The sequence below is a fragment of the Leuresthes tenuis genome, unplaced genomic scaffold (genome assembly GCF_036924035.1).
Source record: "Leuresthes tenuis unplaced genomic scaffold, fLeuTen1.0.hap1 SCAF_4, whole genome shotgun sequence".
NCBI classification, from domain to species: Eukaryota; Metazoa; Chordata; class Actinopteri; order Atheriniformes; family Atherinopsidae; genus Leuresthes; species Leuresthes tenuis.
The window spans coordinates 3,510,812-3,525,923 of NW_027325358.1; the positions used below are offsets into that span (position 1 = coordinate 3,510,812).

The following is a 15,112-nucleotide window of genomic DNA, read 5'->3' on the forward strand; positions in this document are numbered from 1 at the left end:
AGAAAAGAAATTCAATTCAATTTTATCTATATAGCGCCAGATTACAACAATTGTCATCTCAAGGCACTTAAGTAATATAGTCCATTTCAAGCCAATTGGAATTCAATTCATTGTAATCATAATCCAATTAATTCATATAGAGCCAATTCAAAAATAATATCCTAGCTAAGGAAACCAACAGATTGCACCGAAACTTGTCTTCAGTCCAATCTCCCGTCCTGAGCCTGAGGGACTGTGGAAAGGAACGACTCCCTTTAACAGGAAGAAACCTCTGGCAGAACCAGAACCAGGAAGAAACCTCTGGCAGAACCAGAACCAGGAAGAAACCTCTGGCAGAACCAGACTCAGGAAGAAACCTCTGGCAGAACCAGAACCAGGAAGAAACCTCTGGCAGAACCAGAACCAGGAAGGGTGTCCATCCGCCTCGACCAGCTGGGGTTTGAGAAGACAGAAAAGAGGGAAAAGAGGGGGGAAAAACACCATAACACCATTCAAAGGATACCTGCTGGAACAGGGAAACACAAGTTAATAACCACAATAATGTCACATGGACATAAAATCATTTGAGAAATTAAACAGGGGAAAAGAGAGCAAAGTGAGGAAAGGTGTGACAGATGAGGTCCCCCAGCAGGCTGGGCCTATAGCAGCTGAACTATGGGATGTTTCAGGCTCACCTGAGCCATCCCTAACTATAAGCTTTATCAGAAAGGAAAGTTTCAGCCTAATCTTAAAAGTGGAAAGGGTGTCTGCTTCCCGGACATTTACTGGCAGCTGGTTCCACAGAGAGGGGCCTGATAACTGAAGGCTCTGCCTCCCATTCTGCTTTTAGGGGCCTGATAACTGAAGGCTCTGCCTCCCATTCTGCTTTTAGGGGCCTGATAACTGAAGGCTCTGCCTCCCATTCAGCTTTTAGGGGCCTGATAACTGAAGGCTCTGCCTCCCATTCTGCTTTTAGGGGCCTGATAACTGAAGGCTCTGCCTCCCATTCTGCTTTTAGAAACTCTGGGAACCACAAGTAAACCTGCAGTTTGGGAGCGAAGTGCTCTGTTAGGAAAATATCTTACAATGAGATCTTTAAGATATGATGGAGCTCGGTCATTAAGAGCTTTATATGTGAGAAGAAGAATCTTAAATTCTATTCTGAATTTGACAGGGAGCCGGGTGTCAAAGGGTGTCGCTATTAAGTTGATTGCTTTTTCTGAAATGGTCATAATCACTGCAGCCGAAATCTCCAACAATGCAACTCCACAAAGCATCGGTGCATTCGAGTAACTTTAGAAGCCAACTCAAGCAATGACGTCCAACCTGAGCTGACCAAGCTCTTGTTGTACAGTCTGAAAACCAGCGGGTTTGCTAACCAGGTTAATGATAGCAGTTGATAACTAGGCATTACTCAGCATTTTTCAGTTAAAAGCACAATGACATTTTGTTTACAGAGACAGGATGTGCTCAAAGTTGGAAATCAATGGAATTTTGCTTATTGTTGCGCCGACTGGCCGCGCGCGCTATTAGCATTAGCATTAGCATTAGCATTACACAGCAATCCTTCATGCTGTACTCTGTGCATATAAACATCGTAGTAACATGTTCACTGGCAGAGGCTGGAAAGTATTAGGACAGAAAGTGACAGAATTACTGATGAAAAATGTTTATTACTGCAGATTTTGCCACTTTTTAAGGCCTTGCAGCCATTTTGGATTCTAAACTTGACTTCAGGTTCCCACTCCAGCTGAATTTGCCAACTGGAAACTTGAAAACTTTGTGTAAATAATCATAGCATTTCTGCAGCTTTCTCTAATTTTCATGTTTCAGGTTAGATTTAGATTTTGGGTTTAAGTTCCTTTAAGTGAGAAAAATCAATTGTTACGGCCCTTAAAGTCAGATTTCTGGGGTCACAGAAGTTTGGACCCTCAACTTTCTCCAGTCAACATGTAGATACTGAGGCCCTCAATGTGTTCCTCACTTTTAAGTCAGGTTAGTTAGTGAGATGAGCCACCGCCTGAGTCTCAGTGTGACGATTCATTGTGGAAGCAGCCATGTGGAAGGAGCACATGGGAGGCACACATTTTCTGTTTCAGACATGCTAATATTCAAAGATATTGAAATTTAGACTTCTTTTAGTAGGTTTTATGTCAATTGAGTTATCTTAAAGAAATGAATGGGACAATTTGTGAAAGGAAAATCTACACTTTGTAGTTTTTTAATGGTAAACTATCTTAACTGTTGTCGTCAAGTTTACTTCAAGATGGTCCAACTTACCCCTGGCGTGGGGAAAATTCTTCAACAGAAATTACATTCTTAGACCTCTGTAACAGATGTATTTTGGTGATTTAAATTGAAAGACATCCTGAAATTTGGTTAGACACCACATAAGTTAAAAAATAATTAATAAAAAAGGCTCATATTGTCTACTGTAGGCAGCAAACGATATGAAAGATGAATTGTGCGTGAATATTGGATTTATATCTGGACTCCCATGAGCCCCACGACCCAACTGGTTGCATTGCCTAATCTTGAGTAAAACTGTGGAGTGCACCTTTAACTGCAGGTTGCAGGTTTGTCCAGCTCAGCCTTTTAGTCACACAGACATTAACTCATGTGTGGATTTAATTACACTTGGATACAGGCTTTTAAAAAAAGAATTAAACAAAAGTGAATATCTTTGACTGGTGTGTATAAACGTGCAGGAGTTAGCAGGGATTTCCATGAACCTGATTATAAGTATCATGTCGGCTGCGGGTTTGCAGCTCTGATAAACAGACGAAGGGGAGGCAGACTCATGATGAAGAGCTGCATCATCACCCAGGCCTGCTTTGCACAGGTGTGGACTGGGCTCTGTGAGACGGTGAGCTGTGCTTGTGGCCAGACGAGACGAGACCTTTAAGTACAGACCTTTGGATTTCTCCGTCACGTGACTCCGTATCTACAACCTGCCTTCTCCCAGCCGGCCGTCCGCTCTCACCATTGAAAAAAAAGGTAAACGATTTCTGCAGCAGCATTCACTGGTTAGCTGTAGTTTACATGTTATTATCACTCAAATTCAACTTCTCAGTCAGACCCCGAAAATAACGGCGAAGCGACACGAAGCGACAGCGTGTCGCTGCTCCGGAAAGACCCGGCGGGGAGTGACAGTGGGCCTCGGCTCTGTAATAAACCCAGATCCGAAACCCAGTTCCGCCACCGGCTGCTGCCTCTGCGGGGCTGCGCACTTTTGACGACATTATTTCCGGACCTAAAGCGATTCGTGGTGGGAAATGCGTGAAGGGAGCGATAATAGAGCAACGTGGCGGGGGGATTTGTGGAGATTACTGTGAATAAAGTGCTCTGCACAAGGCTGCCGCCTTAATCCCTGTGTGAAAGGGATGGGCAGTGCACCGGCTGGATCTGACTTTCTGGAAGAAGCTGGGTGGGGAACGGAGGGATCTCTTCCTGCTCACTCCACACATGCACATTATGGTTAAAGGGAGGAGGCTCACACATTTGTGTTGGATGTCAAACACTCTTATGATTGCTTTCAAACCAGCTTGTTTACACGAAGCAGTTGAGTTAGTGCTTATTTTGCATCCTCAGAGAAGTCAGACGCATGAACTGCTGTTTTCTATTCTTCTGTTGACGCTTTGCTCTCTTGTTTGTTGCAGGATGGCTCAGGCTCCCATGTCATGTGATTGTTTTGTTTCCTTGCCCCCCGGCTCCCTCGATGACCATGTGATATTTGGGAAGAACTCAGACCGTCCACGAGATGAGGTGCAGGAGGTGGCCTACTACCCCGCAGAGTGTCATCCTCCGGGCTCCATGCTGGAGGTAAAGCCAGCCAGGACTCTCACAGACCCACAACGCCGCTGCCGCTGCCGCGCTGCCGCTGCCGCGCTGCCGCTGCCGCGCTGCCGCTGCCCCGCTGCCGCGCTGCCGCTGCCCCGCTGCCGCGCTGCCGCTGCCGCGCTGCCGCTGCCGCTGCTACACCCTTAGAGCACATATCTGTTATTCCTGACATCACGCTTGATTTTAAAGTAACAGTGTAATAATTACAGATGTCTCCTGGTCAAGTTGGAGATATTGCAACATATTGCCTCCGTACCAGTTGGCTAAATTACCTTTCAGGGAGCTTTAAATGGCACCAATTAAACATTTTGTTCTTCTTTCACAGATTCCAACTAGGACATACAAATCCATTATTTATTCTTGTCTTCTGCTTTCAAAAATACCAAATTCCCTTAGCCTATCTTAGGTCTAATCCAGATTCCTTCCCTTGGCTCTACCCCTGCTGCTTTGCAAAGGTCAGGGGCCCACTTTGGCTCCCCTTACCGTTGCGACACCACTATCATAAAGACGAATGTCTGTGCGAGCCCTGCACATGTGCAGCCATACACATTCATCTGTTGCCCTGTTGAAGCGGCCACAAACTCTGCTGTGTTTCAGGTGGGGGGTGCACTCGGGCAGTTTCATGCCTGGGAATGTGCATAGCAAAAATCGGTGTACTTCAAGAGATAGTTTTAAGGTTTACAAACTACTCAAGTGCTGCTTTTAGTAATTGGGGTCATGTAGCCGTTCAGCTGGCACTTTGGAGGCCATTTTGATGGCTTTTATTCCTTATTCCCTAAAGACAAGGGGCACTTTGCAGCTGTAAAACAGAAGAGTGGGACCAAGGGGGGGTAGGGATTGGACCTTTATAGTTTCACTTAATTGTGGAGATTGATTCACTTGCTGTAGCCTGTTCTTGCTTTACAAGTATGATCCTCCATTTACAAAAATACCCTCAAACCTCTCCTAAAACAGCATCCACAGCCACTTAGAGTCACACTCTTCTGTGGTGGTATTATGGCAGATCTCCTGTGTAAAAAGACCTGACAAACACATCTTATTGTAACTTTTAAACATACAAGTAGACTAACACGGTGTAAGCTCATAGGTTCTGGTTCTTTGCAAAGAAATCATCCAAGTAGCAACTTGGCTTTCAGACTAACCGTCTGAGACTGTAGTCAGACCGGTTAAACATTTACACAGAGACTGTATGTTGAAATATCCTCTCCTGTTAACGGTTAAAGAAAAGTCCCAGATGATGCCTTCATTTGTGTAAAAGCAGTGTTTTATCTCAGTCAGATCAGAGCAACTGAGCTTCACACTGTTGAGTTTTTAGTTTCAGTTCTGATACAGAAGTTTTTGATCATCCAAAATTTATTATAAACTGTATGTTGCCTCCAGAAGAGAGCATAGCAACATATGTTGTATGGAAAAGACTGATGTAATCACACTTTGTTAGATATTAAGCCAATGTGGAAGTGCAACACAACAGATGGGCGCCTGGTGCTGGCTCTGAAATATCTGTTGCTTAAAATGCACCCATTTCTATTTTATTAATGCTTTTTCCCAAGAGTCACTATGGAGTCATTAGTGAGACTCAGTCGCTCAGATCGGAGTGCTGGAGGTTTTATTGGAACTAATCCAATAATTAAAAAGGTATTAGGCCACAAACACACGTATTTTTGTCCAACCAGCTCCACTCTGGCTTGAAAAAGGCCCAAACTAAAAGCTTAAAAAAGCCAGATTTTCTTTTCTATTTACAGTGTATTAACCCAACCAAGTGTCTTGTTAACCTTTGGTCTTTTGAGCCTTTTCTGTGGAAAAAACCCAGCTTCAGATCATGGTTGTTTACTTCCAATGTCACCCTGAAAACAGAATATAAGAGAATAAAACATATAAATATACATTATAAACACACAAAATGCAGAATAAAAACAGAAAAAGTGTGAAAAGAAGAAGACAGCGACAGGTGGCTGCAGGTAACAAAACCCTTCAATTTCAGTATTTACAGAACCAAGCACGATTTAAATATCTCAGCTTTAAATTAATTGTAAGTATCCATTTCTCTTATAGTTGCTGGAACTGAATTCAAGCTGGGACTAAATGTGCAAAAAACACTGTTTTAGACACATTTAGCGGTAAACGGCACTACATTAACCGTGCTGTAGCATGCTCCACAGAGCAATTAGAACACATAGATAGAAGATCATTAATAAACAAGGGGAATAATAAGGTGCTACAGGTTTGTCTGAGCAGTGGAGGTATGTTTTCAGACACAAATAAGCAATGCAGCACCGTCCCGCAGGGTTATGCTGAGTTGTGGCAGTTTTTCCTTCGACTTTAAAGTGTAAATCGGGTGAAACAATCAGAAAGTACATGTAAATTTAATCAAAAGCTCCCTGGTCCAACCACCCCTGCTTCTTTTATCTTTGGGGATAGTTCTGTGGCCAAAAGGCAGCTAAGGATTTATAGCAGGTAATTTAGTTCCAGGGGGGCTTTTTGACAGAGACTGAAGTTTGTGAACCTTCAAAATGTGTGATTTTGACTCATTTTGAAGCACACTGACCTTTGTTCTGCACTGTCCTGAACCTTAAACTTCCCAGGAGTACCCGCAGTTAGCGGCTTTGGTTTCCAACAGGCCGGGTTATTGTTACTGATTCCCTGAATTAATGCAATTCCAATTCAGAAGGCTGCAGTTCAGCCCGATTACCAATTTGACTCAATATCGATTCGGATAATTCAGTTTTCACTCCTGCACCACAGTGACAGTGTAAGAGGAGCCAAAGGGCAAATCAGTAATTGCAGATAGTTGAATAAGAGAAGATCTTTCACTTGTATATTTGTGTTTTAAATGTAGAAGCAGTCAGCAGACAGCAGAAGTGGCTAAGCTTTGAGAGGAAATGGCTACCAATTTACAGATTAGCTGTTTATGTTCGTGTTTTCTGAAGCTTTACAGGTTAAGCACCAAATTATTTCTTTCTGTCAGTGTTTAGGTCTGAATCTGATAACTTCTATCTTTGGGAATGTTAAACTTTCTCTAAACAGGAACCTTTCTGTCTGACGCTGATTGGTCGGCTTCCCACATCTTTTGAATAAATGCATCTTTCTGCTTACAGCACAGATGTTTTGGGTTTGTGGTGCCAAATAAAAAAAGATAAGTGCGGAAAGTTACGACCAAGATAATCTCACTGATTAACTGAAGTTGTGACAGTTCCTCTTAAGTCAGCATAAAACACCGGTTCTGCCATGCTGCATACTTCATGCAGAGCATGTACTTTCATCTCTGCAATGTGGTTTGAGTTCAGTGTAAACAGCTTTGTTCCCCCCCCCCCCGACTGTTCATTTTTATCTGCAGTGCACGTACATCCAGATCCCTCAGGTGGAGCAGACCTATGCTGTCGTCCTCAGTAAACCTGCCTGGATGTGGGGAGCTGAAATGGGAGCCAATAACCAAGGAGTGTGTATAGGGAATGAGGCGGTTTGGACCCGTGAACCTGTGGCCCCGGGAGAGGCCCTGTTGGGCATGGACCTTGTTCGGTGAGCCTTCTGATAATCCTCAAAACCTGTGTGAATACAAACCAGCTTATCCAGTGAAGGGGGTTTAATCTGACTGCTGACTGTGTCCTCATTAAATGCAGTTTGTATATTGTGTATCCAGTAGAAATATCACCTTAATCCTCTCAGGATTGTCACATACATGTTGTGACAGGTGTTGTCAGTACTGTTGAAGCGTAGCTTATATCAGTTCATCATTGTGTAGGGAAAAACTCAGCCAGTGTGAAGAGCTGCCAAGTCTTTCTCAAACCAAGCGGCACTTCCTCCCAAACACATGGCAGCACAGTGTGAGATCACAGCGTCTTCATGGTTTGAGAAGACGAACTGATCAAACATCAGATAAACAGCAGGAGTTTTCATCCTCAGGCTGGGGCTGGAGCGTGGTGACAGCGCCTGGGCAGCGCTGACAGTGATCACCGGTCTGCTGGAGCAGCATGGCCAAGGGGGGCAGTGCAGGGAGGAGCCCGAGCCGTTCAGCTACCACAACACCTTCCTCCTGGTGGACCGCAATGAGGCCTGGGTGCTGGAGACTGCTGGGAGGCTGTGGGTGGCGCAGAAAGTCTCGGGTATGGATGGAGGCGTAGCATTTCTAACTGTTGAACTGGCCTTGTGTTGAAAAGCAAATGTGCACCTGCTCCTTTCAGAGGGCGTTAAGAACATCTCCAACCAGCTGACCATCAGCACTGAGATCTCAGCAGAGCACCCGGAGCTGCGGAGCGTGGCCCAAGCTCAGGGCTGGTGGGACGGCCAGGGGGAGTTCAACTTCTCTCAGGCGTTCAGCCCCGAAAACCCTCCCGCCAGGATGGAGCTGGCCAAGCAGCGCTACAAGGGAGGCACAGAGCTGCTCCAACAGCACGACGGTAGGTCTCTAAAGCGCCTTCGGACCTGCTGGGACTTTCTATTCATTATCCTGTCAGTTTTCAGTGTTTTTAATGCAATGTAAATGTTTGTTTCTGCTCTCAGGCTCAGTGACGGCGGAGGTGATGATGTCCATCCTGAGGGATAAGCCCAGTGGCATCTGCATGGACTCTGGAGGCTTCTGCACCACAGGCAGCATGGTGTCCGTCCTGCCCAGAGACGCCAGCCTGCCCTGCATCCACTTCTTCACTGCCACCCCAGACCCCTCCAGGTCTGTCGATTACAAAAATAAGAATTATACAGTAAACGCTGAACTGTTTATACCAGGATATGTTCATGTACGGAATGGTAGTTTCTATTGATTCAAATATATTTAAGATAATTAGGTCTTGGAACGAAAAGTTTCTGATTCTAATGGAGTTTAATATTGCTCTGCTCAGGAAGTTGCCCTAAAAAGCTGTAACTGATCAGATGAAGAACTCTTCTTGTATCGACAGGATCTGTGTAAAAACACTTTATTTACAAAGTAATTACACATCTCTTTACCTGTAAAATAAAACAACAACTGGAATGAAAGACATTCCTGAAGCAGAGGAACTCTGGATATTGGTGCAGAAATGTTCCCTTTGCTGTGCTATAACCTGCTGGAAGTGATGCATTTTCTCAGCTGTTTTCACACCTGAACTCCAGGGAATTCCTTGAGAATGTTTAGAGAAAAATTCCAGACTTTCTTTACAGTTGCTGCTCTTAAAGGGGAACTCCGGTATTTTTAAACCTTATTTCTGGCATGAAATACGTTCATCTGCTCACCGAGAACAGTTTGGTGAAAGTCGGTGTCCTTCGGAAGATATTTAGATAACTGGAGATCCATATAACGGAGTGAACGGGGCTTAGAGGATGCAGCCTCTAAATAAGGCATTATCTGTCTTTATTTCACCAATACTTTAAGAAGAATGAATGAATGAACGTGTGCTATAGCTCTGTTAGCTCATAGCTGCTGTTATGTGGCTACTTGCAGCTATAGGAGAGCTAATGGAGGGATTTCTACACAGGCACTCTACTGGGACCACTTCATCAAAGGACGCCGACTTTTGTCAAACTGTTCTTACCAGAAATAAGGTCTAGGTTTAAAGATACCGGAGTTCCCCTTTAAGGTGCTGAAATACTTTGGAATGACAGCTGGGTGGAGCCCAGAGGAGGCGGCATGTGATGCAAAATATATGCTGTAGAGTTTGGCTACAGCACCATGAGAATGGTCCGCTATCCCTTCCGATGTCACATGTCTGTATATCCACAGAACTGTCACAAGGCCGGCAGAAATGAGTATGAAGCAGCAGCTGGATTACCTGCTGCGTTCTCACATAGTCTCACTCAGCCAGTTTCTGAGGTTATTACTTGGAAACTAACTTGGTAAACTGCAATAAGTCCAGGACAAACACTGTGGACATTTGCCTTCTCACATGCAGCCACTCTTGAACATGTTGAGAAGTTTCTGGAGCGCATGTGTGAAAACGACTTCCAAACAACTTCCTATCTTTGCTGCTCCTATATTCTGCTTTCTGAGTCTACATTTCTCTCTTTCCTGTTTCTCTCCCTCTCAACCCACCCCTCCCACACCCTGGTAGGTCTATATTCAAGCCTTTTATCTTCTCGGACTGTCCCACCCCGGTGCTGAGGGTGGTTTCCCCACAATTCGGCCCAGACGACCCTGTCAGGAAGCAGCCGCGCTTCCAGAGCCGGGTGGACCGCAGACACGACCTGTACAAGGCCCACCAGGTGGCCCTCATCACCATGGAGACCAAGCCGGTGGGCACTGATGGATGACCTAGGTCAATGATAGTCCTGCACAGATCCTGGCTGTGCTGGAATTACACATTCGTTCCTAGTGTTGACCCGGTTGGGTTGTTGCTGATAAATTACAGGCGAGTTGCCTGCACAAAGACCTGCAGTCCAGAGCAGATCACTGCCGGTGCAGACGTGACACGTGTCATTAATGTAGACTAAACATAAACACTACAAGTGCACATTGAGAGCCAAAGAGTAGGGTTACAAACCGTGCAACCGAGGTTCTGCAAAAACAAGCTGAGATGTTCTATTTAGGCCCTTTAACTGATGTCCTGTCTGAGATTACAGTGTTCCTGTAATTACAAGATGACCCACAGGTCACAGACGGGCCAGAGATTAGCCACCATAACAAGGCTCCAGCTGCAAAAACCTGCAGGATCATTGGTTATAACATCATCCGTCTGTGTGATTCAACCCTGATGAAATCACACTTATGAATTACATCTAAAGACTGCAGGTTAAACTTTAGTTTTCTCATTTATTTTCTAATGGTGAGACACCAGGAGACGGATCTCCCAGAGCTTCCAGTCATATCACAGTTCATCGGGGGGGAAGTTAAACAGCTGGCAGAGAGCTTTGGTTGGCATTAGTGGAAGTAAGGAATATCCAACCGTCCATCGTTTATCTGCTTCCTCGTGTTCAGGGTTGGGCCGACACGGAGGAAAATGACACGAGAAATGATGCTCGCTCACCTTGATTAATTGAAAACAATTAATGATTAATTGGACTGTTGGAGGAATCTGTGGAAAACCCACAGAGACTCAGGGAGAAATGCAAACTCCACTCAAAGACCGAAGCCTGGATTCGAACCGGGAACAGCGCTAACCACAGCACCGCTGGGACATGGACGATGGAAATGCGTTTCACCTGAAATACTGAGCAGGGAAAATGGATTCATTTTAAAAAAAACTCAGAGATAAGTTCGATTCAGTCAAAGCCAGAGTTGCATTCATCATTTATCATTTGCAGCATGAAACCTGATGTGTATCATGTCAGGACAGCCGCCTCAACGCTGTACGTAACAAATAAATCAGATAAAACTGATGCTTTTTATTAAAAAAAAGTGATTCAATCTTTAGGAATTGAAAAGCAGCGATAAATGATCAACAAATCTCATTCCATACATTTAGAAGCAGTGGAGGGGATGCTTTGGGGTCCAGTATGTCACCCAACTGGGAGTGTTGGGAATTGAAACCTTCTGATTGTCGGACGGCCGCCTCCTGATAAGACCTCATCTGATGAACTTCTTTGACATCTTATTTGATTATAAACTGGGCTGTAAATGTATCATTTACTGCAGCCAACTAGCATTTCTTGTGTAGAACGGTGACTCAAAAAAGGATTTAAACTCTCACCTGTTACTGTCCGCAGAGCAGCGAGTGGCACCGGCTCATCGCCACTGTCAGGCGACCCTGTTTAACCCCGTTTAACAGGCTCCGTCCCACTGTGTACGGATTGTTGGAGTTAATAGTTACACAGAAACAAACTGTCTGCACCATTGTTGATCTTTTTATTGTGTTAATTTTTCCAGGTTTAATCTACTTCCACCCAGAGTGCACTTTGCTGAAATAAAGGGCGAGTTTTAAGTTGCAAATGAGAAATGACGAATGCAACGCTGAGAAAATGATTAAACGTGCTTCTGTTTTCATTATATCCTCCATCCATTCATCCATTATCTTCCACTTATCAGAGTTCAGGTCGCAGGGTAACAGGTCCAGGCATCCCTCTCCCTAATTGGAGGATGCCAAGGCATTCCTGGACCAAAAGGGATATAGAAATCCTCCAGTGAGGTCTGGCTGTGGCCTAACCTCTGCTACTGGGAACCAACCAAGAGGCATCCCAACCAGATGAACCACCTGAGCTGAGGATGCAGAGGAGCAGCGCCTCCACCTGTCTCTAAGGCTGAGCCCAGCCACCCCAGATCTGTGACCACAGGTGAGGGTTGAAACGAAGCTGGAGCAGTAAGGTGAAAGCTTGTCCTTCCAGCTCAGCTCCCTCAACACCACAGCGCCCTCATTTCAGTCGAAGGAGCCCCAATCCGTCTCCATCTCTTGCTCCAACTCGCTGTGAACACCTCACTTGGCCTCCACCCCTGGAGGTCATGGCTTGAAGAAGCCAACAGAACCGCAGAGAGAGACGCAGCCCTGAGGTTCCCAAACCAGACACCCTCCTCTCTCCGACTGCAGTTTGAGATTGACGTATTTTTGATCAAATCTTCAGTATATTGATCAGATTTGATGTTTTCCACTTACTCTAAAATTCAAAAGAAAACACCAACAGAACAAACTTTTTGTCACTTTCAGGGACGATGCAGGCAGACTATTTGATTTTGATTTCAGGGGGACTATTTGATCAGTCTGTTGCACGTATCTCATCAGTTTCCATTAAAACTACGGTAAACTGCATTAATGTGACTTTGTGCCATTGAACGGGGGTTTGGAGAGCAGCTGAATTTGGCACAAAGAGTTTGTAGATTTGGCTTTAGAGGAAACAGACGTGTTTGTTAGAGCAGGTGTGTAATTGCTGGGATTAAGACTGCGTCCCCCACCTTGGATGTCTGGCTGAATGAGACTCAGGACTTTACTCTGAAGGCCAGTAGTAGGGCTTAGAGAAATAAAATACAGGCATCCAAAATGATTGGAAGCCTCTTGAATGCCTCTATCACAGATTTGAATGTCTACTGACAGGCTAAAGGCATGCAGTCCATGAGTTGTGTCTAATAATGTATCAGACTGACACCTCTCTTCTCCACCCTCCCTCTGAGGTCCTAATTTATGTCCAAATGCAGGTGCTTTAGAATATCTTCAGTGCTTGAATAGAACTGAAAAGGTTGCTACCCGCCCCTACTCTGACTTCTTTGTGTTGTGTGTCTGTCTCAGGATGAAGGTTTAGCCGTTTATGACATCCTGAGAGACCTGGAGTCGCAGTGTCTGAGCGAGATTTCAGCCATGCTCAGTGGAGAGATACCTGGAGACGAGCTGGGGGACTTGTTCTTTGATTGTGTGGACACAGAGATTAAGTTCTACCAGTGAGAAGGTGGGCATGAATGAGCCGAAAAGTCCTTTGGTTGAAGGTTAAAGTCAAACACTAAAGAGATTTTTTAAGCTGTGCAGTAATGGAGACGCACTGCTTTGATAACACACCTAATAGTTCTGCTGGTTAACAGATTTATAGCTTTGAAATATTAAGTTTGAGTTACTTTGATTAGTAGGATTTATGTATTTAATCATAATGATCATTTAAAAAAACATCTGGTTTGGATGAGGTAAATCCAACCTCAGGTGAACAACAACACACAACATATCACACTGTGTCGTTACATAATGAACAAAAACTGAGACAAAACACAGAAGCAGTGTGTGGAAAACTAAGTGAACCCCATGATCCAACATTTTGTTGCCTTTAGCAGCAAGTGTTTGTGTGATGCTATCAGAGCCAGTTTCAGCCCAGCTTTAGCTGTGGGACAGATGGCCTCACATTTGACTCTAGAATACTTTGGTATCCAGAGGAGTTCATGGTGGACTCAATGACTGCAAGGTGCCCAGGTCCTGTGGCTGCAGAACCAGCCCAGATCATCAGCCCTCCACCACCGTGCTTGACAGCTGGTATGAGGTGTTTGTGCTGATATGCTGTGTTTGGTTTCCTCCAAACGTGCTGCTGTGCATTATGACCAAACATCTCCACTTTGCTCTGGTCTGTCCAAAGGACATTGTTCCAGAAGTCTTGAGCTTTGTTCAGATGCAGCTTTGCAAACCTAAGCTGTGCTGCCATGTTCTTTTTAGAGAGAAGAGGCTTTCTCCTGCAGCCCTTCCAAACAAGCCATCCTTGTTCAGTCTTTTTCTAACTGTGCTGTCATGACCTTTAACCTTTAACATGCTAACTGAGGCCTGCAGAGTCTGAGATGTAGCTCTGGGCTTTTTCACCTTGGGGGGAACTTGCTGGGACGTCCACTCCTGGGAAGATTGACAGCTGTCCTGAATGTTTTCCACTTGTGAATAATCTTTCTCTCTGTAGAATGATGGACTCCAGATAGTTTGGAAATGGCCTTATAACCCTTCCCAGACTGATGGGCAGCAGCAGCTGCTTCTCTAAGATCATTGCTGATGTCTTTCCTCCTTGGCATCGTGTTAAACTGACAGAACTTCTGCTTTTATAGAGCTGCTCACACTGACTGATGATCAGTTAATCAGATCATTGATCAGCAGCAGCTGGCTGCTACTTACCCTCTTAATTCCTGTGGAATCAGTGAGGGTTCACTTAGTTTTTACACACAGCTTCTGTGTTTTGTCTCAGTTTTTGTCCCATAAATAATGACACTGTATAATATGTCATGTGTTGTTGTTCATCTGAGGCTGGATTTATCTCATTTTAATACCTGAAAGTGATTCTTTGTGTGAAACTTTAAAGCTCTGCTCTCATCAAAGCTGAACTGGACGTAGTAACAGAGGAGCTTTTATCTGTCCTGTGTTACAGCGCCCTCAGGTGGACACCACTAACCTTCACGGAGTGGCAGGAGAAGACCCTGGGACTGTTTAAAAACTCCTGTGTTTCTCATCTGATCTGCCTCTGCCTCACTTTGGCAACACACATCTCTGACCCCATTCCATCATTAACACAGCGTCTCGATTGCACTTGTGATTGGAGCATATTTATCATCCGTATCACCCAGGGAGCGATGACTGCACCTCATTAGTGAGCATACTGATGTAGACCACACAGGCGCCCATGTAGAGCTGTGTGATGTTGCTCAAAAAATGTGAGTTTTTAACTATTTGTTGCTGAGGAAAGGGTGGTCATTTGTGTGATGGCTTCCAGTAGGGAAAGATGTAATAAAGATTGTGCATAGCCGGTCCTGAGTGTGTCGCAAGCTTTTTGTATCGCAGTAACTGCTGTGGCTGCAGGTCAGAAATGCAAATAAATGTCAGCAGAGACTTCACATGATGACCTTCCCTCAGCGTTTCTGACAGTTTTGAAAAGTGTTGTACATGTTTTTAAGATTTTAATAAGCAGATGCGTGAAAAGACCATAAAGAGTAGGAAGAAGGGCTTTTCACACA

General features: G+C 44.7%; 1 protein-coding gene across 2 annotated transcripts; it reads left to right on the forward strand.

The window, feature by feature from the left end:
* Positions 1 to 3,021: 3,021 nt before the first annotated feature.
* scrn2 (secernin 2) lies at positions 3,022 to 14,908 on the forward strand. Of its 2 annotated transcripts, none has more exons than XM_072384115.1 (9): positions 3,022 to 3,406; positions 3,639 to 3,801; positions 7,154 to 7,335; positions 7,720 to 7,919; positions 7,998 to 8,213; positions 8,317 to 8,482; positions 9,837 to 10,017; positions 12,936 to 13,092; positions 14,530 to 14,908. In XM_072384115.1, exons 1-8 carry the CDS (start codon positions 3,363 to 3,365, stop codon positions 13,086 to 13,088), a joined length of 1,305 nt encoding a protein of 434 aa, XP_072240216.1. In that variant the 5' UTR covers positions 3,022 to 3,362; the 3' UTR covers positions 13,089 to 13,092; positions 14,530 to 14,908. The 2 variants fall into 2 exon arrangements, with proteins under 2 accessions (XP_072240216.1, XP_072240217.1); XM_072384116.1 differs by lacking the exon at positions 3,022 to 3,406 and adding an exon at positions 3,473 to 3,540.
* Positions 14,909 to 15,112: the final 204 nt, after the last annotated feature.